General features: G+C 35.3%; 3 protein-coding genes across 3 annotated transcripts; all 3 read left to right on the top strand.

The window, feature by feature from the left end:
• Positions 1-1,236: 1,236 nt before the first annotated feature.
• Positions 1,237-11,100, top strand: LOC133854407 (probable ADP-ribosylation factor GTPase-activating protein AGD8). Its single transcript, XM_062290604.1, has 7 exons — positions 1,237-1,446; positions 1,580-1,698; positions 5,996-6,431; positions 6,567-6,818; positions 9,898-10,023; positions 10,489-10,587; positions 10,722-11,100. The coding sequence occupies exons 1-7, from the start codon at positions 1,378-1,380 to the stop codon at positions 10,827-10,829; spliced, it is 1,209 nt and encodes a 402-aa protein (XP_062146588.1). The 5' UTR covers positions 1,237-1,377; the 3' UTR covers positions 10,830-11,100.
• Positions 11,101-12,169: 1,069 nt separating this feature from the next.
• Positions 12,170-16,031, top strand: LOC133854337 (beta-amyrin 28-monooxygenase-like). Its single transcript, XM_062290486.1, has 4 exons — positions 12,170-12,917; positions 14,488-14,775; positions 15,413-15,600; positions 15,687-16,031. Exons 1-4 carry the CDS (start codon positions 12,263-12,265, stop codon positions 15,981-15,983), a joined length of 1,428 nt encoding a protein of 475 aa, XP_062146470.1. The 5' UTR covers positions 12,170-12,262; the 3' UTR covers positions 15,984-16,031.
• A 4,140-nt stretch (positions 16,032-20,171) lies between these two features.
• Positions 20,172-22,955, top strand: LOC133854680 (receptor-like protein 56). The gene is made up of 2 exons (XM_062290933.1): positions 20,172-20,513; positions 20,878-22,955. Exons 1-2 carry the CDS (start codon positions 20,489-20,491, stop codon positions 22,734-22,736), a joined length of 1,884 nt encoding a protein of 627 aa, XP_062146917.1. The 5' UTR covers positions 20,172-20,488; the 3' UTR covers positions 22,737-22,955.
• The last annotated feature ends 1,100 nt before the right edge of the window (positions 22,956-24,055 follow it).

Raw genomic sequence — 24,055 nt, 5'->3', positions numbered from 1 at the left:
ACAACTGTACGGCTAATTCTTTTATATCTTTATGAAAAAATAAAAATTAATGGCTGGTTTTTACTGTGTCATGCCATTTGTATGATAATTATATAATATTTTACTAAATAGTATTTTTTTATACTTATATAGTGTCATTAAAAAAAAGGTCTAACTTTACAAAAGAGTATCGAATTATACGTTGTTTTGAGATAATGATACTGAACTAGCAACCGTCTTAAACTGTGGTATCCATGTTTTTAAACGCCTTGTCTAATGTTGTTAAATCCTAACGGAGTACTCAAAATACTCATATTTTTTTTTTTTAGTAAAAAAAAAAGAAAAAAGAATGTTAGGATTTAGGTGTTTTCCAGAATTTAACGGAATTCGCAAAAATACCCATGCTTGAATCTTTGAAATTTTTTATAAACTTTTTTTTTTTTTAAAAAAAATGGGTACTTTAGAAATTTTGGCAGGATTTAATAGCAAATTCTAATGGAATATACTTAAATGAGATGTTTGGAAACGTGGATGTCCCAATTTGAGACATTTGCTAGTTTAGTACTCTTATTTCCAAACGGTGTATAATTCGATACTCTTTTATGAAATTATCCATAAAAAAATACTAATTATTTTTTTCATCTTTATCATAAACAAAACTTTAATGAAGAAAAAAAAGAGAAGTGAATATTAAGGTTGAAGAGGCATAAATTAAATAGTTTTTTTTTTTAATAAATAAAAATAAAAAGCTGTATAATTAGAACCATATCGTTGACACTCTCAATTGATTATTAGTAAAAAAAAAACAAAATCCTGGCGATTAATAATGAGGTATATAAGATAAATTTGAATCAACGTGACACATATGGATCTTAAACAATTTTGAAATATTAAGCAACAACTTAAAATATAAAATACAACTAATTTAACTTTAAATAATTTTGAAATTTAAAATAAATACATTAACTAACATTTAAATTGGAGGGGAACCGTGCTCAGTTGGTTGAGATCACCATCTCGGTTTTTTTTTTTTAATTGATTTTGAAGAAAAGCTGTTAACGTTCGTTCGGTAATAACCGTCACCTGTAGACCAGACGAGGACCTTTAAGTAATTCAAAGACAGCGACAAATCACCGACTCCGAAACCGAAACGTCCGAAACGCAACTCGGGAATTTTGATAAAACTAAAAGGCTATTTCCGTCACTTGATAAAATCTTCCCACACACCAATAAAAGCATTCCATATTGAAAACAAGAAAAACCACAAAAAAAATAAACAAAAATACAAATTTGCGGTTTCACATATATTTCTCTCCTCCTCTCCTCTCAGCAGGTGTTAGATTCGTGATTTCGTGCACTTCCCGAGTCTCTCTCTCTCTCTCTCTGAGGCTCTCTGCCATGGCGTCCGATGCGTTCTCAGACAAGAACGCTTTGTTCAGAAAACTGAAAGCAAAGTCAGAAAACAAGGTCTGTGTTTTGTTTCTTTTTTTCTTTTCTTTTTTGGGTTTCTTTTGGTTGGATCTGAATCAGATCTGGGATGCATGTAATGGGATTGCGGGTTTTGAGTTTTTGTTTCGGTTTTGTGTGTTCGTGAATTCAGATTTGTTTCGATTGCAATGCAAAGAACCCTACTTGGGCGTCGGTGACTTACGGGATCTTCCTCTGCATAGACTGCTCGGCCGTGCATCGCAGCCTCGGCGTTCACATCAGCTTCGTGAGGTATCGATTTCAACTGTTTTTTATTTTATTTTAATTCTTTGAGAATTTGTCCTGTTTTTGGTGTTCAAGGAGCTGATTTGAGTGTTGGGTTGGCTTTTTTAATTTGATTCAGCTGTGAAAGAGCATACCCTTTTGTCTGTTATATGTGTGATCGTGGGTAATCATGTTTAAGAAGTTATAGGTGCAACTTTTTTATTTTTTTTTCGTTATCTAAGCACTCTTCCATGCATTAAAACACCACCTGCCCCACGAGCTGTCATATTTCAAATCCACGGCCAACCTCTATAATGCCTCTCTCTCTGCACATAGCGCCATAACCACTCCCCCAAGAGGGCACGGTTGAAAAGAAGTAAGTTTCTGACCCCAACCGCTCTCGTAAATTGGAGAACAGACCTTGGACCAGCTGTGAAATTGGAACTCTTCATCAATGCCATCCCACAAAAAGAGACATGAAGTAGGCATATTAGATGAAGTGCTTCTAATCAAGGTAACCCTCCCACCCTTTTACAAATAATGCATTCTTTTCCATGCAGCCAAACGACACTCTATCTTCTCAATGATACTATCCTAAATAGATTTGGCCTTAAATGAAGCACCCAGTGGAAGACTTAGGTACTTCATAGGCAAAGAAGAGACCCTGCCACCTAGAATACTAGCTTGACCATCAACATTATAGACATTGCCAATGGGAACCAATTCTGATTTAGCCAGGCTAATCTTAAACTTGAGACAGCTTCGAAGCATAAGAACAAGCATTGCAAGTAACGAATGTGATTTGGGTTTGCCCTGTAGAAAATTAAGGTGTCGTCCCACAAAGAAAAGATGGGAGATGTTAAGCGCACCAATATTCCTAGGCCCCACAGAAAATCCTGATAAAAGACCCCCATTCAATGTAGCAGAAATCATTTTACTAAAAGCCTCTGTGGCAATAATAAACTGCAAGGGAGACAAAGGGTCTCCCTATCTCAAGCCAAGAGAACAAAAAAAATTGGTCGCAGTGCCATTCACCAAAACAAAAAAGCTAATCGAAGAAACACAATGCACTATCCAATTATGCCATTTCTCCCTAAAACCGCATCTCCTTATGGCATATACAACGAAAAATCCCAATTGACATGATCATTAGCCTTTTCAATATCAAACTTACAAAGTACATCTGGCTCCCTAGATTGATCCTGCTATTAAGGCAAAGGTTGGCTATGAGAATGGAGTCTAGAATTTATCCACCCCTCATGAAAGCGTTCTTGGGTTTAATTACATTTAGTTTACAATTCAATTTAGGAGTTTGCCTCAGTAGGAGGTAACATTCAAGAGTCTCTAAATATACCCTTTTTACTGAAATAGATATGCATTGATACTCACAATATTGAGTAATGAGGTAAATACTTAGTGTGTTCTTCGTAGTCCTAGACCTTACAACCTATCCTATATACTTTGAAAGCCAAAAAACCTGAAGGTACCTATTCTCTTATGTACTTTGAAAGCAATAAAACCTAAAGTTTTTGCCATAAAATCACCCCTCAAAACATCTCTAAAAACAGGATGTTTGATACTGCCTGCTTCATTTTGGTGCATTAGCCATGGGTTACTTTTCAAAGCAAAACCACAGGACATTTTATTTACAACCCTAAACCTTACACCTTCTCTTATATAATATACTTTGAAACCCATAAAACATAAGGTTCCCGAAGCTTTAGCTTCAAATCACCTCTCAAAGCATCTCTTGAAACACAATCTTTGCTACTGTCTGCCTTTTACTTCTGGGTATTTTTCCTAGCAGAAGGACAGAACATTCTTTTAACAACCTGAAACCTTACACCTTTTCTTATATACTGCGAAAGCCATAAAACCTATAGTTTTCCACAAGTTTTAACCATCAATTCACCTGTCAAAACATCTCTAAAATTAGTTCCTTTGCTACTGCCTGCTTCTTTTTGATATATTAGTCACAGGTTTCTTTCCACAGCAAAAGCACGTAACCTTCCTTTCCTTTTCTTTTAATGAAAGCCATAAAAAAAAACCCTAAAGTTTCCACAAGCTTTAGCAATCAAATCACCTCTCAAGACATCTCTAAAGACAAGGTTTTTGCTACTGCCTGCAAAATTCTGCAACCTGCTTTCTACAGGTGTAGCCCCTCTTGTCTTTAATTTCTATGTTCTTTGCTACTACTTGCTTCTTGTTTGCTTTCTTCAACTTCTTTGACTGCCTCTTCTATGTGGGATTTTAGGGCTTTTATCGTATAAGGGAAAGGGTTTGACTTGGGTCTGTTGATAGAGAAGAAAAGAGAGGTTCAAGGGGCTGTTCATTGGCTGTGAATAGTATCCCGTGAATAGTGTACCAAGAAGGAAGAGCGTAATAAGAGGCTAAAAGAAGAACACACTAGACACTCTCGCCTCCAAACTCAAATACTTATAATTTGTTTGTCAAATCTAGATTTTCTCTAGTACATTGGAGTATATTTTAAGATTCTTGGACATTATTTTTTCTGATAAGCACAAGAAGTCTTGGATTTGAAAATTACTGTAACAAATATAAGACCAATTGCCAACTTAATATTCAAGAGACACCATCCTAAAGTTAGTAAATAACTACGTAATTTATAGATCTTGACATTAACATAAATTCCTGTGTAGGATCATATGAAGCCCTGTTCTGACCCTATACATAAGAACACCTATGACTCTTAATTTACTGACTCAAATGAAAACTGTTTTAGATCTAGAATTCCTTATAAGATGGTCTTTTAAACCATTTGTATTTCAATAGGGCGTCACATGTTGGCCTCACACTTGAAAAGCTCTAAATTGCCAAAACTAAAAAACTCACTGTCAAGACAGCAACTTGACTCTTCTTCCATCTTTGTCACTTGGAGTTCTAAAATATTGGTGATCAAAAGGTGTCTATTACTTTGTTGGATTTACGCTTTTATTATAGACAAGAAGCTGGAAACATTTTCTTTTAGTCTTCCGGATACTGTAAATGTTTAGAGAGAAGTTGGAGGATATGTTAGAGGCTTTCTTTTTCTGTGTTTTTTGCTTTGTTTCTTGTTGTTGTGCATACTTTTCAGTCTACATAATTCATACTCTTCCTTTCTTTTAAATATCTTCAGATGCATTCCTTAGGATGGTTTTGTGAAGATAGAGCTTCTATCGTCACTGTTGTGGCTTTGAATTGGATAATTTTGAATCTATATTCTCCACTCTTTTCAGTATCACAAATTAAAGAAGAAAACATGCTGGCTGCATATATACACAAATGAAAAAAAAAGGAGGTAAAAACATGCTTGTAGCTGATGTTGTCTTTAGCATTGCAAAAACAAGTCAACAGAAAAATTACATACAGCCTATGTAGAACAAGAGCGAGCCCTTTATTCATAGCAATTGTTGGTAATTATATTTACAATTTTTGGTGCCATTTTATATGTTTCCTTGATTTACATAATGCATCTGTCCATTGGTTGCATTTTATGTTATCTTTCCAAATTTGTACTTATCAAAAAAAAAAATGTTATCTTTCCAAATTTGCACTTCTGTAAACAGCTTGCTTTTGTTTTACAAGGAGAAAGCCTTTCTGATTGAAATTGACTAGCCAACATATTTTGCGTCTATGTTGCAAATTGGGTTCGATTATGGTTCATATTCCTAGGTAATGGAAAACAGAATAATTATGTGCATTTCATGTTTCAACTCAGAGGACAGAGGATATGCCAACTTCACTCTTGGGGATACCTTCCTCTGGCTAGAAAACAAGGGTGTCAATTATTTGGTGGTTCTTAAAAAAAAAGAAAAATAGGAAAAACAAAACTAAAAAAAGAAAAAGAAAAACCAAGGGGGTCATTTGAGGTTTTTGTGTTTTTTTTTTTTAATTTTCGTTTTTTTAAACTAATATTTGTTTTCTTATTCTTCATTATATATATATTCCAAATTTATAAGGATATATTTGTCTTATTGAAAATTTTTTATGGTCATTTTTGTTTTTTTGCTGGCTTGGGGGGACATTGATAATGAAGTAATAATTTGAGGGGGATATGTGTACTTTTTCCTAATTCTAGCGCAGAGTGATCAGTTGGTCTCGTGAGTACAATGAGTGGTATGGAACATGTGTCAGAGTTGTGAAGCTCAGCACTTGACTTGGGCATAATCTTTCTTGTTCAACCTTTTTTCTTTCTTTTTTATTTTTATGTGGCATCTTTTTATTTTCTTTTTTCTTTCTTGTTCTTGTTCTTTTTTTTTTTCTTTTTTTTTTTAAACTGTATTATTTTGTTAGATATAATAAAATTATGAGTTCTTTCATGTAGGTCTACAAACTTAGACTCGTGGACTCCTGAACAACTGAAAATGATGAGCTTTGGGGGAAACAACCGCGCACAGGTTTTCTTTAAGCAGCATGGATGGACTGATGGAGGTAAAATTGAGGCCAAGTATACATCACGAGCTGCCGATTTATATAGGCAGTTACTTTCAAAAGAAGTTGCTAAAAGCATGGCAGAAGAGGTTGGTTTGCCATCATCACCCGTTTCTTCTCAGTCAGCACAAGCAGCTTACGTACTTCCTGATGTCGTGACAAATGAAGCTCCAAAAGAAAACTCTTTAGGAAGGCAAGAAGTACCTGATACCTCTGCTGCACCTAAAGCTCCTCGTGCAGTTGCAACCACTGCTGTCAAGAAGCCTTTTGGTGCAAAGAAAACTGGGAAGACTGGTGGGGGGCTTGGTGCTAGAAAGCTTACTGCCAAGGTAGATTATTTATTGCTTTGTCTTTGTGAGCAAATTGTTTACCAGCAGTGTTTTGTGGTTTAATGTCTGTCACTCAATTACCCTACACTGATTAAAACGTGTTTCTCTTTATGAAATAATCTTTTCCAAATGTAGCCAAGTGAAAATCTCTATGATCAGAAGCCTGAGGAACCAGTTATTCCTGTCTCCTCCACAAATAGCATTCCGACAGCTGGCTCATCATTTGCATCACGCTTTGAATATGTAGAGAATGTCCAATCAGCAGAGAATAGCTCTAGTGGCCCACAAATGATTAGCCACATAGCTCCACCAAAGTCAACCAGCTTTTTTGCAGACTTCGGAATGGACAGCGGGTTTCCAAAGAAAGCTGGCTCAAATTCCTCAAAGGTGCGAGTAATGCTTTATGACCTACAACATAGGCATGCTATATCTTAGACTATTGTTTATGGTTAATGTGAATTATAATATGCACAATGCTCAGCTGCTTGATATAATCCTGCTGTGTAAAATCCTAAAAACTAACAGGGGGGAGGGGGGGGGTTGGCTCAGGAAAAAAATAAAATAAAAAAGGGGGTTATAGGCCCAGTTTATACTGGTTTATGATGGAAAGATTCAGACCAGGGCCAAAGTTTAGGCACAAAAAATTATTCCAACTTGGAAATTACTCAATAGATACAGCAAGACTATGGCAGTATGCTATAACGCACACATGGAAACACATGTACACACACACACACATGTATGTTATATGTTTCTGACTGTTTCACCAAAATTACATTACATTTGATTTTTTCTATTCCTAACTGGCTCAAATTTACTATTATTTTCCTATAAATGCTTAGAATTTTCTTTTTTCCCTGAGTTTTACTGCATTACTGAATAGGAGAAACCAGTGACTTAATGTATTCAGAATGAGTTAATGGGTTTAAAGGGAGGTGTGAGGTGAAGAAATTAGAGTGCTCGATTAATTATGATGCTAGGAGTTTTGGTTCTAGCCGGGGCAAGGGAAGAGGGCCCTTGCTATGATGTAATGGTCTTTGGGTTTTGTGGGCTGGTTATGATGGGGTGTTTGGATTTCCTCTTGTATTTGGGTTTTGCGGGTGTTTTTCCTTGTGTGTATGTGTTTTTTTTTTTTCCTGTTTTGGTGCCTTTTTTGTATACTTTCTGTATACTTAGGGGCACCTTTACGCTTTTTATAAACTTCTTTGATTACCTATTAAAAAAAAAGAGTCTAATGCTTGTAAGCCGAGTGTCTGAAACTAAAATTTATATTGTAGAAATGTATTGTTATTGTTGGGGCATGTGTCCAATGTCTGTTTTTTCCAGTGTCAGTTCAACATGCCAATGAGAGAGTCTAGTTGCTTGGTAGCTGAGTTGGGTGGCTATATAGGATGTAGCGCTCGCATGATGGAATTTTTAGTGTACAGACTAAATAAAGCTCAGTCCAGCAATAAGGCATATCAAGTTTTTAATATTCCCTGAATTTGCTTGCACTACTTTACTCATATCTCACACAAAATGTAGTGTTAAAGAATCTTTTACGATGAATATATTGAAGTAGGTTTTTCATTTGCTTTATTGGTGTTGCAACTGTAAAACATCACAAACTTCATTTTATTTAGAAAAGTAAACAGCGTGTTTATAGTTTTTGAGAGATTCTTTTGGCATTTTTTAGTTTTTCATTGGTGACATGACCAAAAGTTTTGAATTTTGGAGATCTGCAAACCATTTTTTAGGTGGTTTTCTAATTTTATATTTTATGGTAGATAGTGGGGAAGCAATAGTATAGAACTTGTGTGTTGTTATTTAGTATCTTTGGATTATGGGTTGTTTTTGGCACAACTATAATTATTATAAGGTCAGTTGTAGTTCCCTCCTTGGTCTACAGCATGTTACCTCTTGCAAGTATCATTCTTTTGAGATACTGCTGGGTATTTCCTTTCTTGCTGGGTATTTCCTTTGTATACTGCAAGTGTGCTTAGGGCGCCTTAAGCTTTTAATAAAACCAGTTTATTACTTATCAAAAAAAAGTATCATTCTTTTGAGATCATATTTTGTCTCTCTACAATTGAGGCATACCTATATAATATATTACCAATCATAAGCTTTAGAAGGATTTTTTATGGGGTGGTATTAGGGATGGATTTGAATTTCATTTAGTGAACTAGTCGACAATTTGTACTCCAATGAAATCTGGTGGTTTGGGGGTTAGAAATCTAGTTTAGTTTAATAGAGCTCTTCTGGGAAAATGGTTGTGGCAGTATGCTACGGAGAGAGATGCTTTATGGAGATTGGTGATAGAAACTTGGTATGAGAGCCTAAGGGAAGGTTGGTGCTCTAAGGAGGTAATGTGGATATTTGGAGTGGGAGTTAAGAAATTTATAAGAAGGGGCTGGGAAATGTTTTCAAAATTTGTTAAATATGAGGTGGATGATGGGTCAAAGGTTAGTTTTTTGCATGATGTGGGGTGTGGGGATACACCATTGAAGATATCTTATCCGGACTTGTTTAGTATTGCACGTAGCAAGGATGCATGGGTGGCGGATAACGTGCAATTTTGAGGGGAATATTCATTGGAATGTTACTTTTACTAGACCGGTACAAAATTGGGAGGTGGATGTGGTCTTCTCATTTTTTCAAATGTTGTATACTTTCATAGCAAGACAAGAAGACGTTGGATTCCTTCCAAAAGGAGTAGGTTTGAAGTGAAGTTGTATTATCAACTGTTAACTAGTCGTAATGGATCCTCTTTTCCTTGGAAGAGTATCTGGAGAGGTAAAGGGTCATTTGAGGGTGGTGTTTGTTGTGTGATAGGCAGTTTTAGGGAAAATAGTGACTCTAGATAACTTGAGAAAGATGAATGTTATGGTAGTGGGGTGGTGTTGCAGTTGCAAGAAGATTGGGGAGCCCATTGATCACCTTCTTATTCATTGTGAAGTAGCAAGATAGTTATGGAGCTTATCCCTAATTTGTTTGGTGTTGATTGGGTTATGCCTAGAAGAGTGAGAGATTCGTTGCTGTGTTGGGTCAGGTAGGGTGTGTTAGTATTATAGAAGTATGGAGGTTGGCTTGGTTATGTTTAATGTGGTGGTGCATTTGTAGAGAACGGAATGCTCAGAGCTTTGAAGATGTTGAGACGTCGATGATAGAGATGGGGAGGATTATGTTCAACACGTTATATACTTGGATATCCGCACATCACAGCTTATTGTATTCTAGTTTTGCATATTTTTTGAACTTGTGTTCATCTTTTCCTCATGATTAGAGGTTTCTCTTGTATATTTCATGGGTACTAAGGTTGCGCTCTTTTATTCTTTTTTAATGAGATTGAATTACTTATCAATAAATAAATAAAAATAAAAAATATTTTTGGTTCAGTTAACTGTTTTAGACTGTTTCTCTGAGTGATGCTTGGCTTCCCTCATTTATTTATTATCTTTTTTAATTACAATGCTATTGTTATCAGATCGAGGAAACGGATGAAGCAAGGAAGAAGTTCTCAAATGCAAAATCTATTTCATCAGCCCAATTCTTTGGGGATCAGAACAAAGCTACTGATGTAGAAGCTCAAGCATCTCTGCAGAAGTTCTCAGTATGTGTCCTTACCACGACATACTGAAAAATTATCTACTAAATAGAGTTTCAAGCGTTCTTTTCAGATTTTTTGAATGTTTAATCTTATTTTGGACAATAACCTATATAGTCTGTTCCTGTTTCCATATTGCTTGACCTGATGTTGGCCAAAGGGGATAAAAAAAAAAAAGAATTAATAAAGAGAGACATTTCTTTTAACATTAGTTAGTCTTAACTTTTTATGGTTGCAAGGGACTTATAGCCTTATAACACGTCTTGGAAATGATACAAAAGAAAAAGAAAAAGCTGCCTGATCATTTTGACCTGGCTTGGGTGAATCACCCGATGTGATGTTATTGAACTGCTACATGAAAGTTTTAAGTATTGAAATTGGATAACAAGTATCAGAATTTTTTCCCCATTAAATTGATATCAGATAAATAGGAATTCTTAATTATATTCATTATGTTCTTGTTATTTCCAGGGTTCAACCGCCATCTCCAGTGCTGATCTTTTTGGAAACGGCGGAGATCAGTCATCTGTCGATCTTACTAACGACATCTTCAACCGACTCTCTTTCCAGGTAGGCGCCTTTCAACTTCACTGCATTTCACAGTTGACTTGCATTACTCTTGCTTGATCAGATTGACAGATTGCAATCTATGTATGAGATATATTGGATAATATTTATTATGTTCTTTTCTTTCTCCACTCCAGGCGCAACAGGACATTTCCAACCTTAAAAGCATTGCGGGAGAGACTGGAAAGAAACTCAGTTCATTGGCATCCACTTTAATGACAGATCTTCAGGACAGAATTCTATGATATAAATATTTTCCTGTCGGAAACCAGCCAAATATGTAGTGAATATAAACTGCTTTCATTATAAATTCTTTGAGGAGACAAAATAAGATTTTAAAACTTTCCATGCCTGTAACAGGCCGGTGTTCTTATTTTGTTTGCACCCCTATTTCAAGATTGATTATATGTGTTCTAGTTATTTTTGTTTTCTAATCTTTATATAAATATGTAGAACCTCAGTGAACTTTCCTGCTATGAATCAAGCAAATTTATAAGATCTTTTTGGCTGTGAGAATTTCGTTTATTACATTTACTTCATATACCTCTGCCCTAGTTGAAGGTGGCTCCACAGCCACTCTTATTCATTTGACGTGGGCGTGAAAATCACAATTGAATTTTGGTCGGGTTAATCTGCATATAAAATAGTTATTTTTGCCGTTGAAATAAGCATTAATAAGTACATTTGTACATGTAGTATTTCTCAAATCATTATCATACCCTAAAAGTTTCTCGATGGTTCTTTGAAATATAGGATAATAAGAGTTTTTAGAATTTTCTTAATTTTAGGGAATCAAACTATTTTTCACTTTTTTATTCAAATGAATTTTATAATAGCTTTTCTTATATTTTTTTTATACCATTTAAATATTATTTTAAATCAATGTTTAGGGAAAAAGTGATGAAATTAAAAGGCCATTTAAATATTTTGTTGGTGGAGTTTGTAAAAAGGATAGAAAGAAAATGGGAGAAATGGTGGATTGGAAGAATTACTCATGTAGAATCTCATTTGTATCGGTCGGTATTGGATACAGATTTTCAATAATTTTGTTGTCTTGCTAACGATTTAGACAATAAATATAAGAGAGTTGATATGGAGCCCACCTGCCTAAGTATGTTTTGAGTTGCCCGCCTATTCGCTATTCTCTCATATTTGCTACTTGAATAGAAATCCGAGCAACAAATTATTGCTGAATTTCCAAACCCCTCAATTTCAAATTTAGGAGACTCGCACATAGGGTTCACTTAGATGTGATTTGACATAAATGTGAAAGTAATTTCAAAGATTTTATGTGATGAGTTGTTTGTTAATGCTTTTACAATTTTGTTAAAAAAATAGAAAAAATAAAAACATTAGCAAAAAAGTCAATAGTTTCGGACTCTGAAACTAATAAATTAAAATTAATGCTATTCAGTAGAATTTCTCGGTGAAAATGATTAGCCTTTTGTTTTTACTAGCAAATACAAACAAGAAAAAAAAAAAAATAAAAAAAAAAAAATCTTTTCATATGAACAGTTTCTTAAGGTAATGATTCAATATTGACGAGTTATTGGCGTCATAATTGGATCCAAGAAAAAAACAAAACATAATAATTGGATCCAATAATTTCTGTAAAAATCCTGTACTTAACCCATTTCCCCTTCTATCTTCAATCTCAATAACCTCTTTAAGATCAACCATGGCGGCCTTCTTCCTATTCGTAGCTTTGGTCCCTCTGGTTCTTGTTCTTGTTCTTACCATCTTTGCTTTCACTCGCAGGTCCAAGGGTTGTAGAAACCTGCCACCAGGGAGCTTGGGATGGCCCATCATGGGCGAAACTCTCGAGTTCCTCTTTGGGAAGCCGGAAAAGTTTGTCTTTGAACGGATGAACAAGTACTCGCCGGATGTATTCAAGACCAAAATACTCGGAGAGGAAACCGCCGTCTTATGCGGCCCCGGCGGACACAAATTCCTCTTCTCCAACGAGCAAAAGCTCTTCACCGCATTCCGTCCTCATTCAATGCAAAAGATCTTCCGGTCTTACCGGGCTGCTGCCCCGCCGGCACAACTCCCAACCGACGAGGTGGCAAAAACCTTGCGGTCGCCGGGGTTTTTGAAGCCGGAAGTGTTGGTGCGGTACTTGGGGAAAATGGATTCCATCACACAGCAAGAGCTGGAAATTCAGTGGGAGGGAAAAGAGGTGGTGAAGGCCTCCTCTTTTGCTAAAACCCTCACGCTGAGACTTGCCTTCAGATTTTTCTTGGGCTCGGATGATCCACAATTCATTGCTAGGCTTGTTGGCAGCTTTGATGACATTACGATGGGGATGCATTCGATTCCTGTGAATTTCCCAGGTGCATGCATGCTGGAAATTAATATATATTTCATATATATCACAAATATTAATTGTTTTGGTTTCATCTTTAAGAATATTTCTTATTTAGTTTTGATTGTATTACGATCGAATTTATATTCTCTTTAATTTAGGGTGCGTTTGAGATTGCGATTTCGTAGATAATAAGTGCGATTTTAAACCAAATCGCAGAACATAAATCGTTTGAGAACTGCGCTTTTAAAAATTGCGATTTGAAAACGCAGAAAATCTGTTTTTTCAAATCGCAGATAAGATGGTTTTTTTTGAAAATGCAAAATTTTAAAAGTAAATTCGTGATTTTAAAGGCTAAACTGCGATTTTGCCAAACGCTTAACTGCGTTTTTAAAAATCAATTTTTTCAAATCGCACATTTTAAAATCGTTATTTAAAATCACACTTTTTGAAATCGCAAACTCAAACGGACCCTTATTCTATTTTCTTGTATGGTTTATTCCCTTCATTAATTAGTTTAAGTAGGAAAACTTCACATACCACCCTTAATTTTTTATCACTTTTGTAATTATGCTCGTAAACTTCTAAAAGTATCAATTTAGTGGGTGATGGAGCCAGGGTATCGACTAAGGGGGGGCAAGAATTGCAAGATTAAAAGAGTTTTTAAAAACAAAAAAAAGAAATTGATTACAAATATTAAAAAAATATAACTAACAAAATTCATAAATAATTTAATTAACTATTGTCTAAATGGTATTTATATTTTGCATTAGCTATAAGCATAACAAAAAAAGAAAAGAAAAAACATAAATTAGTTCTCAAATCATGTGTTTTTTTTTTTTTTTTTTTTTTTAAAAAAAAATTATTTATGTATATTACCATAATTATCACCTTTTCAAAAATTTGTTAAATTTATCCGACAGATAAATAGTTGGCTGGGTAGCACTATTATTCAAGCCTTAAAGACCAAAAAATCGTAGAAGACAAAAAAGAAAAGTCAAAAAAGTTTAAAGGCAGGGGCAGTTCAGGAAAAAAAGTTCTAAACTTTTTAAACTCTTTTCCGTATGAGACGAACCCACGCTACTCATGCTGAGAGTTTGAAACGGAGCGCTTTTCCGTCTCCACGAGTCACGGAGTCAGTGTCCTTTAATGAAACGGGGCGTTTAATAACAACTCAAACACTAAAGCTCAAACGCACCGTTTGAATCTTCTTCTTCGTGAAACTTATTTCTAAACCTAACTTTCTTTTATAACTCTGAAACTAAAACAGTAAAACTTACAAAAAAAAAAAAAAATCTGCCAATTGAAACAGTGAAATGTTGTCTGCTGCTTGCCCACGCTGGTGATATCTATGTCCCTTATAGTTGGTTTAGAGTGGGCAACAACCAAGCTATCTAAGAAAATTTTACCAGGTGTAAGAAAAAATTTTGTGGGTTGAGAGGGGGAGGAGGCAGGTGCCCCCTCTCGACCCCCCTGGCTCCGCCCTAAATATAGTAAATATATTGTAGCTCATGCGCCTCTTTACCCTCCCGCTTTCTTTCTTCTCTTTTTCTTATTTTATATTTAATTTCCTACGTGGTTTTATTTTTCTACACCAGGAACCATATTTTATAAAGCAAGCAAAGCAGCAGCGGGGATCCGTAGGGAGCTAAGGAAAACTATTCAGGAGAAGAAGGCTGCCATGGCAACGGGAGCAACCATGCAGGATATACTGTCGCACATGATTGCTGTCACCGACCCGTCTGGGAAATATATGCCGGAGGCTGAAATTGTCGACAAGATTATGGGTTTGCTTGTTGCAGGGTATAGCACTGTGGCTACTGCCATGACTTTCTTCATGAAATATGTTGGAGAGAGACCCGACATCTACGAGAAGATCTTTGCTGGTACCAACTTTATCTTTTCCGATGTTAAATATATTGAAGAAATATATGAAAGAGAAATAGAATGGAAGCGTGAAGAAGGGCATGAACTACATTTTTATTATATTCAAGTAATTTGAATTGATTACATATATAGCTCTTTATTTATAGAAAGAGAATGTACGTGTAGTGGATAAGAAACCTTAGGCTAAATCCTATCATACGTACACAAGGGAGGAAATAACCCTAGAATAATAAAGGTAGCTAGGGTAATAAACCTAACAAAGAAACTAAATCAATCGTAATATTGAGAATATAAAATATTATTTATAACATTCAAAATTTTCTACAAATGGGTTTTAAGAGTTTCTTACGACCAGATCATGATATGTTTCCTTTTCGCCGGCGAGAACTTGTGCTTTTTTATTAATGTTATTAAAAATGTATATGAGAAAAGCACATATTAATTAACAAAATAAGTGTTTTTCTTACGCTAAATGACACATATTACTTACATACAAAAGAACACATGGCATTAATTTTATAGACTAGATTAGAGGAAACTTTGTCCTTTGTTTTTTTATGTATCATAGCGTTAATGCTAATGCAGAATATATGGGTTGTTTTATTTTCTTTTTTTATTTAATTAACCGAATACCAGAGCAAATGGAGGTCTCAGCATCAAAGAAGCCTGGGGAAGAATTGGATTGGGTTGACATACAGAAAATGAAGTATTCTTGGAATGCCATTAATGAAGTTATGAGGCTCACACCACCGCTTCAGGGGACTTTCAGAGAGGCTCTCACTGACTTTACCTTTGCCGGTTACACCATTCCAAAGGGGTGGAAGGTATACATATATATATTCCAAGAAACTTGGAAAAGATTCGCACAAAACATAAATAAAAGTTTATCATTTCTGTTCTTTTTTGGCAGATATACTGGACCGTGAGCTCAACAAACAAGAACAGTGAATTTTTTCCAGAACCAGAAAAATTTGATCCGTCGAGGTACGATGATGCAAATGCATTTCCTCCATTCACGTTTGTACCATTTGGAGGTGGAGCTCGCATGTGCCCTGGGAAAGAGTACGCTCGGCTAGCAATACTCACTTTTGTTCACAATGTGGTAAAGAGGTTCGAATGGGAGGTGGTCCTTCCCACGGAGAAAATTGTTGGTGATATGATGCCAACTCCACAAAAAGGACTTCCAATTCGTCTTCGACATCACTAGGCTTGTACGTTAATTCTCTTTAATTTCTATAACAAATTTATTTTCCTACATTTCTAACTTTCTTCAAGAAACGTGTAACAGCATATATTAAAGAGGAAGATGAAAAAAAAAGTAGTAGTAGTTCACTTTTCTGAAATTATGTTTATATATATATATAGAATTATAAGAGCAGTTAATGACTGTTGAAACAACAATTACTTACTGTTAAAAAATGACGGTTGATAAAGCGGTTCTTAATATTAAAATTCGAACCAATTCAATTATGACTATTAAAATCGCAATTGTACAAGTTAAAAACAAAAAAAAGAATAAACTGCATCAGATTTTACACAAAAATAAGAGGCACGTGGCTTGTGTGAGTGTGTGACGATGCATACGTGCAAAGTGTGCCGATAGCGTGGCGTGATTCGCACTTGGAGACACCACAAGCATGTGTATACCTAGAAGTCAATTTAATTAGACTTGATGAAAGACCATTCAAAGCACCAAAAGTTCTTCAATTTTTTTTAATATGGTACTGTTAAATTATTACTTGTCCCAAAAGCTTAAGCCGATAAAAATTATAAATTTATTCATTTAATCAATACTTTAACACTCTCTCTCGCTTGTGAGCTCGAACTCTCATGTGAGATCCAACACGTAGAATATTGAATTTAAATGAAAGGTAAATGAAAAATACAAAGTTCAAACTCATGCAGAATCTCTGCTATAAAACCATGTTAAATCACATTATATGAACAAAGTAAAATACAAGAATGCCACAAATAAATGTCAAACGTGAGCACTGCTATTGTCTTTGTAGTCGCGCGTTGGCATAAAACCTTAATTGAAACAAGATCGATCGATCGGATAATGGACTTAGCTGTACAATAGCACTAATTCCTGTCTTTTACTTCAGGAGTGGAATTGGATGCATGGCATTTTATGATGAGATACATGGCACATGGAATGGTGGTTGGTTTCACGCAATGCTTACGCAATCAAAAGAAGCTTAATTCGTTTCTACCATTCGTAGATAAAACAAAATATTACGTAATGATTAACTTGATTAAAAGTTTATTTAAATCTGTTTTATTCTTGAAACATCCAAATAATATTATTCTTGACTTTCAGTGGCGGGTGGGCTGCGCCGAGGCAGACGAAGCCACTGAGCCTTCCCCCTCCTCTCCCTTATTCTCCTTTCCCGCGTGTTTCAGTTGATCTGCCACGTGGCTCGGTTCAATATGTTGACCATATATATCTAGTAGGAATTCAAAGAGGTTCCAGATGGCTCTCTTTGTTTTCGTTTGGTTATTAAAGTTTTTGAATGGAAAACTTTTCATACCCATTGGCAAACATGATATAATTTTAAAACAGAATAATAAAAGAATTCACACGACTATTGGAATGAATATTGACATTAGTCTATGCCTTTGATAACATGAAAGATAATATAATCGAATGGAAACAAAGACAAATAGTGAAAATAATAAAATAAGAACAAAGAGATTTTACGTAGTTTGGTATGACCTACGTCCACATAGTAAAGCCCAAATGACTATATTGTTGCTCTTATTGCTTAATTAATTTACAATACAGAATATTCCTATTTATAGGAGAATTGATATAAGTAAGGATGGATTGATTTAATTACCATCAAACCTAATTATAATCAACCTTATAAAGAAAAGTACCATAATATAAAATATACAATTTCAATATAATATATTAACATAGACAATTCATCAAACAATTGGCAAGCATAATAATTAACTTTTCAGGATTAAATATTGAAAAAGAAGTACATTTAACTCCCTTTTAAGAACTAAGTAATTTGCTGTGTATTTTAGAATTTTTAATTATTCAATATCCCCAATCTATTTTTGATGTTGTAATTATTCAATAATTAACCGAGGTAAATATATTTTCCCCTTAAAGGGTTCAGAAATGTCACCATATAAAGGGTCCAGTAATGTCAATCACAGTAAATAGAGAGAGAGAGAGAGAGAGAGAGAGAGCCACGAAATTTGATTTGCAGGTGGGTTTGTCAAATTAAGGAGGAAATGACGCGGATTGATTAGACCTATTCCTGCATCTTTCATTGACTTTGAGCCTGAAAAATTGCTGTGCTTTGAAAGGCCCATAATAATCCTTATTGGAAAATTCCATAACATTGGAATATCTGCATCATGTCTATTTTCTACACTCTAGTGCACGGCATTCTTAAGCACAATCATGACTATTGTTAGATGAAGACACGAAATATCTCCATCATTGCTATTTCTACACCCTGGGGCACGCCATTCTTAAGCACAGTCATGTCTATTGCTAGACGAAGACATGGTTTTTCCACATAAAATATCTCCATCATGGCTATTTCTACACCCTGGGGCACGCTATTCTTAAGCAAAGTCATGAAATATCTCCATCATGGCTATTTCTACACCCTAGGGCACGCCATTCTTAAGCACAATCATATCTATTGCTAGATGAAGGCATGTAGTTTTTGTGCATGAAATATTTCCATTATGGCTATGTCTACACCATTGGGCACGGCATTCTTCAGCATAGTAACATCTAGCTAGATGAAGATATGGTTACACAGAAAAAGTCATTTAAAATGCAACACGTCAATTGATGTGAAGTTTGTATAAAAATCTAGTGCTTTGTTAGAGCGTGGGCAGGTACAATTTCCAAGCTATTAATTTCCACAAAACACGTGGTTGTGCACGACAGATACAATGTGTGACGGATGAGTAAAAGACTAACAATTTTGATTGTCGAAATAATAATTTATATATAAATATGCTACGACGAAGAAGCGCAACTATTCATTTGAGAATCTCTTAGAAATGAAGACTTGTTTTGGCAATACTGTCATTTTTCTTTGGGTTATGGCAATCACTTTTTTCCCTTTGGCTTGTGGCAAAGGATGCAGTGAAGAGCAAAACAGAGTTCTCTTGGAGATCAGAAACTCCACAAATGGTTTAGCCTTTGCACACTGGGACGGAAGGAATTGTTGTGAAGCTTTTCAAGTTTGGTGTTACGGTAGAAATGGGGGAGTTTGCTCTATCCACTTTGGACAACGTTTCATCAAGTACGTGGTATCCAAATGTAACCTGGTTCACCATATTTGAGGAACTGGAAAAACTGGAACTTAATGACATGCAAATTGGAAGGGGGCCATGGGCCTGGAGGGGGGCCTTCAATGTGAGAACTCTTAGTTTAACACTCACTAGCTAGCTAATTAGCACTAAATGCATTTTCAAATCCAGATGGTAGGTGATTGAATTTCTTGATTAATTAGCCCAATACTTAAATAATAACTAAAAACATTTAAATATAGCCCAAAAAATATTTAAAGAACATCTAAAAAGTAGGCCCAATATATTATTTTTTTTTTAAAAAAAAATTCAGGACCTAGTCTAGATAATCAGATACCACCTAAGGTAAATAAATAACTGTTGATTAACCGGATAGTCGACTATCCAGTTTCTAATTCTTAATAATTAAGAACCCTGAAATTGGTTGTCGATTTTAGCCGACAACCACCGATAATAAGGTTGTGAATAATGGTAAAATTGAGGCCTCATTTGCTAACCCTTTCCCTTCTCCCTCCCATTTTCCCCGGACGCCTCACCTGCCCGTGACCCCTCTCCCATGCTTTTGGCAGGTGTGGGCTTTTGGCAAGTGTGAAGCTTCTTCAACGCGCCTGATATTTTTTTCCATTTTACCCCAGTCATGGAAAATAATTTCCTTGCAAAAATCAGCTTGTGCACCGTCTTCCAATTTATAAAAAAGCATGGGTAAAAGTGGAATTTTCAGCCAACATGAGGCCAACCCTTGACATGGAGTGTTTGAATTTGTAACAGACTGTAGTCTGATACGGGGTTATGTGACAAAAAGTGATACCGTCTGACACGGGGTCATGTGACAAAAATGTGGGTCATATGACAAAAAGTGATACTGTCTGATACGGGGTCATGTGACAAAAAGTGGGGTCATGTGACCAGTTGACTCCCAATCCTACGGCGTCCTTTGATTCTCAAAAGCAATCCCTGGGCCCTACTTGCTTTAAGTGCTCCACGTGGCCCCACTCCGCAGCTTACCTGCTTTGCGTTCTGGCTGCTTCTTCGGGTCCCCACCGTTCTGCAATTCATTTAAAATATGGTACGATGAAGAAGCATAACTATTCATTTGAGAATCTCTTAGAAATGAAGACTTGTTTTGGCAATACTGTCATTTTTCTTTGGGTTATGGCAATCACTTTTTTCCCTTTGGCTTGTGGCAAAGGTTGCAGTGAAGAGCAAAACAAAGCTCTCTTGGAGATCAGAAACTCCACTAATGGTATAGCCTTTGCAGACTGGAACGGAAGGAATTGTTGTGAAGCTTTTCAAGTTTTGTGTTACGGTAGAAATGGGGGAGTTAACCGTATCACTTTGGACAACGTCACATCAAGTACATGATATCCAAATGTAACCTGGTTCACATTATTTGAGGAACTGGAAAGACTGGATCTTAGAGACATGCAAATTGGAGGGGGCCTTCAACGTGAGAACTCTTACTTGATTTATCCATGATTTGTTTATCTATCTATAGGTGCTTTATTCAATTATATTTGCTCTCTTACTTCCAACTCAATTCGTATTCACTAATTCATCAAGTTCCAAATTACATTGTTCACTGTTCAGCGTGCCGATTTGTTTTTGTTTTCTTTTCCACTATTTGCTAAACCAGAGAGAAAAGAAAGTAGATGGGTTTTCATGCATGTTGTGCTTAATTTGCTTCTCATACTTGGCCAATTAAAGCCAGTTAGACTAAATTTCTTGAAATAAATATTTACTCGCTACTCGATCCTACCATTTATACCTGCAAATTATTTCTACACTCATTTCTCAAACTTACTTTGTTGCAGCTTTTTGCGAATTGAAGCGACTAAAATATCTGACAGAACTGTTTCTTGAGAGTAATGAATTGGAAGGCGTTTTTCCCTCTTGTCTTGGGATGATTCAAAATCTTCAAAGACTTTTTCTATTGAATAATCGCCTTCATGGTAATCTACCTCCATCAATATTCTCAAAACAAAGCAAGATTGAGTGGTTTGATGTTTCGTATAATCAATTAGATGGGGTTTTATCATTTTCCATTTTTGCCAATGCTTCAAGTCTCAAAGACCTTGATCTTTCTGGAAACTACGATTTGGAAGTTGAAACCGAGTCTCCCTCATGGGTCCCAACATTTCAACTAGGAAGTCTGGGCTTGGAGAGCTGCAACATCAACAAGAAGAATGGTCACGTTTTCCCAAGTTTTATCTCCTCCCAATCTTCCTTGGCTCAGCTGGCGTTGTCTAACACCGCAATAGAGGGAAGCATACCTTGTGAGTTGTTTTTCAACACAAGCATAGGACATCTATTCTTGGGAAGCAACAAAATTGATGGCTTTTTTCTTGATTGCTTTGCTAATCGAACTTCATCACTTGAGGTTTTTGACATATCTGATAATCGCGTCAAAGGTTGTCTTCCGGAATATGTTGGACATGTTCTTCCACACTTGCGTCAAGTTAACATGTCCTCAAATGCATTAGAAGGCAAAATCCCTTGGTCATTTGGTAATTTGACTCTTGAAGTATTAGATCTTTCTTATAACATGTTCTCAGGTACATTGCCACAAAGTTTGACTAGAAATGGCACCAACCTAGAATATCTAGATCTATCAAACAATAAATTGCAAGGAGAAATGCTCCCAAGGAACTCCAACATGACATGGTTGGAGTGTTTACTACTTGGCAACAATCACTTTGAAGGAGTCATCGCACCCACAATATCAAACAGTCCCATTTTGTTAATCTTAGATGTTCAAAACAATCACTTGTCTGGTAATATTCCAAAGTGGTTGTATGATCATCCCAGTTTGTCTATAGTTATTTTTAATGGAAATCGCTTTGAAGGTCACCTACTCCGAGGAATCTGTCAAATGAAATATTTGCAAGTTTTTGATATCTCTGATAATCATGTTTCAGGCCAAATTCCCTCTTGCCTCAATAACATTACATTCTGGACGAAGACTTATCCAGTGAGAAAGTTTCAAAATTCCATGTTTCCATTTCTAGTTCAAAATTCATTTGAAATTGCAGTGTCTTGGCGAATAAAAAATATAGTATATAATTTCAAGGGGGCACCATTGTGGTTGATGACCGGAATTGACATGTCGTCCAACCAATTGACAGGTTGCATTCCTTCTGAAATGGGAGAGTTGTCATTGCTTCGATTCTTGAACTTGTCAAATAATTTTCTAACAGGACCCATTCCAAATTCTTTCCGGAACTTGAAAAATGTGGAGAGCTTGGATCTTTCTCACAACAAGTTAAGTCAGAAAATCCCTTATGAATTGGTTGGACTCACTTCTCTATCTACGTTTAGTGTTGCATATAACAATCTTTCAGGAAGAATCCCATTTGAGAGGCAGTTCTCAACTTTCAAGATGCAATGCTATGATGGCAATCCGAATCTTTGTGGAGATCCTCTGCCGAGAAAATGCTCAATCACAAACGGGCTTGAGCCTGAACATAAGAGCCAAAGTAAGGACAAAGAAGAAGGGACTAGTATAATTGATAGCCCTTTATTCTTTTATGCATTTGTTTTTGTCTCTTATGCATTTGGATTTTGGGTTTTCTTTGGGATCCTAATCATTAAGAAGAGTTGGAGGCATAACTATTTTAGAGTTGTGGACAAATTTATTGAGTCTTGTTTTGAAATGCTTTCCAAGTATTGGTGATTCACAACCAACTTTGTAGTGGAAGCAGAAAATATATCTGAACTTCAAAGTAATGCTTATCTTTAATAAAGATGTTGTACTTCTAAATGCTTCTAGCTCACACTCAGAAGTAAAAGTTGTGTACAAGTTGTTTTGGGTTCTAGGATTTTATTATAGATTATGAAATTTATTGTTCCCTTTGTGCTATTTACTATGTTGTTAAATGATATGGCTCCTGAAAAGAAGCGCAACAATTGGAAGATTAATAGTTAAGCTGTAAGCTAAAAGAACCTTTTTAAGTCTAAATATTCCAATGGCAATACTAAACGTGAATATTAAAGAAAAAAATTGTTAAATAGTGCACTAAAAAATAATAATATTACCTCATTGATGACCAAAATTTAACATTTTGAATGGTTTTAAGGTGGTTAAAATTGTAAAACAGGCCAAAACTTTCCAACATACAATTTCATATTTGGGTGCATATTAGTTCAGTAGGTGTACAAAAATTTAATTAACAACGATTAATAAAAGGTAGGTTGAAAAATAACCAAAATTTAATATATAAAATGGTTTTAGAATGACTAAATATATGACAAGTAGCATTTAATGAATGTTTTTGTCATTGTTTAATATGGGTTTAATTCAATCCTCTCAACCATCAGCATAGGGCAAAAATCAAGAGTTATTTGAATTTCATAAATTCCTTTATAACCTTTTTTTCCCCTTTTCAATATTATTAATTATATTTTTTACTTTGATCTTTTATAAAACGTTTTTTTTTTAAAAAAAAAAAATTAAAATCAAAATTTAATGAAAAACCCATGCTAATCAAGCTTATTGTTATTATAATATCCATACAAATAGGAGTTAATATTTATTGAAATCCACTAATTTCTTATCAAGATTCCAGTGCACCATACTCTATGGTTGTGCAAGGAGTTATTACTTTTTAATAACCGCACTTGTTTCGTTAGGGCCGGGTAACCGCTAACTAGCAGTAATGCAGTTTTTGAAGGCCAAATAGCAACTGCTAACCGTTTATCAAGTAATAGGTTTTTTGTATTTTTTTTTCATTCTTTTTGACATATTTTAAACTATTTTGAGCATATTTTAGTGTTTTCAAACATTAGAATCCATAGACTTCGAATGCTTCAAAATCTAATTGACCACATGCGGTCATTATACAAAAATCACAAATTGATATATTTGGTTAGCGATTATTAACCGCTTTCGCTTATTTTTAAAATCGTTAACTTCAACCAACTTAGAAGGTTGCAATTATGCTTATTAGCAGTTTACAATTAATAATCGCTGCACGTGTACTCCTCTACCATACT

The sequence above is a fragment of the Alnus glutinosa genome, chromosome 13, assembly GCF_958979055.1.
Source record: "Alnus glutinosa chromosome 13, dhAlnGlut1.1, whole genome shotgun sequence".
Lineage (NCBI taxonomy): Eukaryota > Viridiplantae > Streptophyta > Magnoliopsida > Fagales > Betulaceae > Alnus > Alnus glutinosa.
This window is presented reverse-complemented; position numbering and strand designations above follow the sequence as displayed.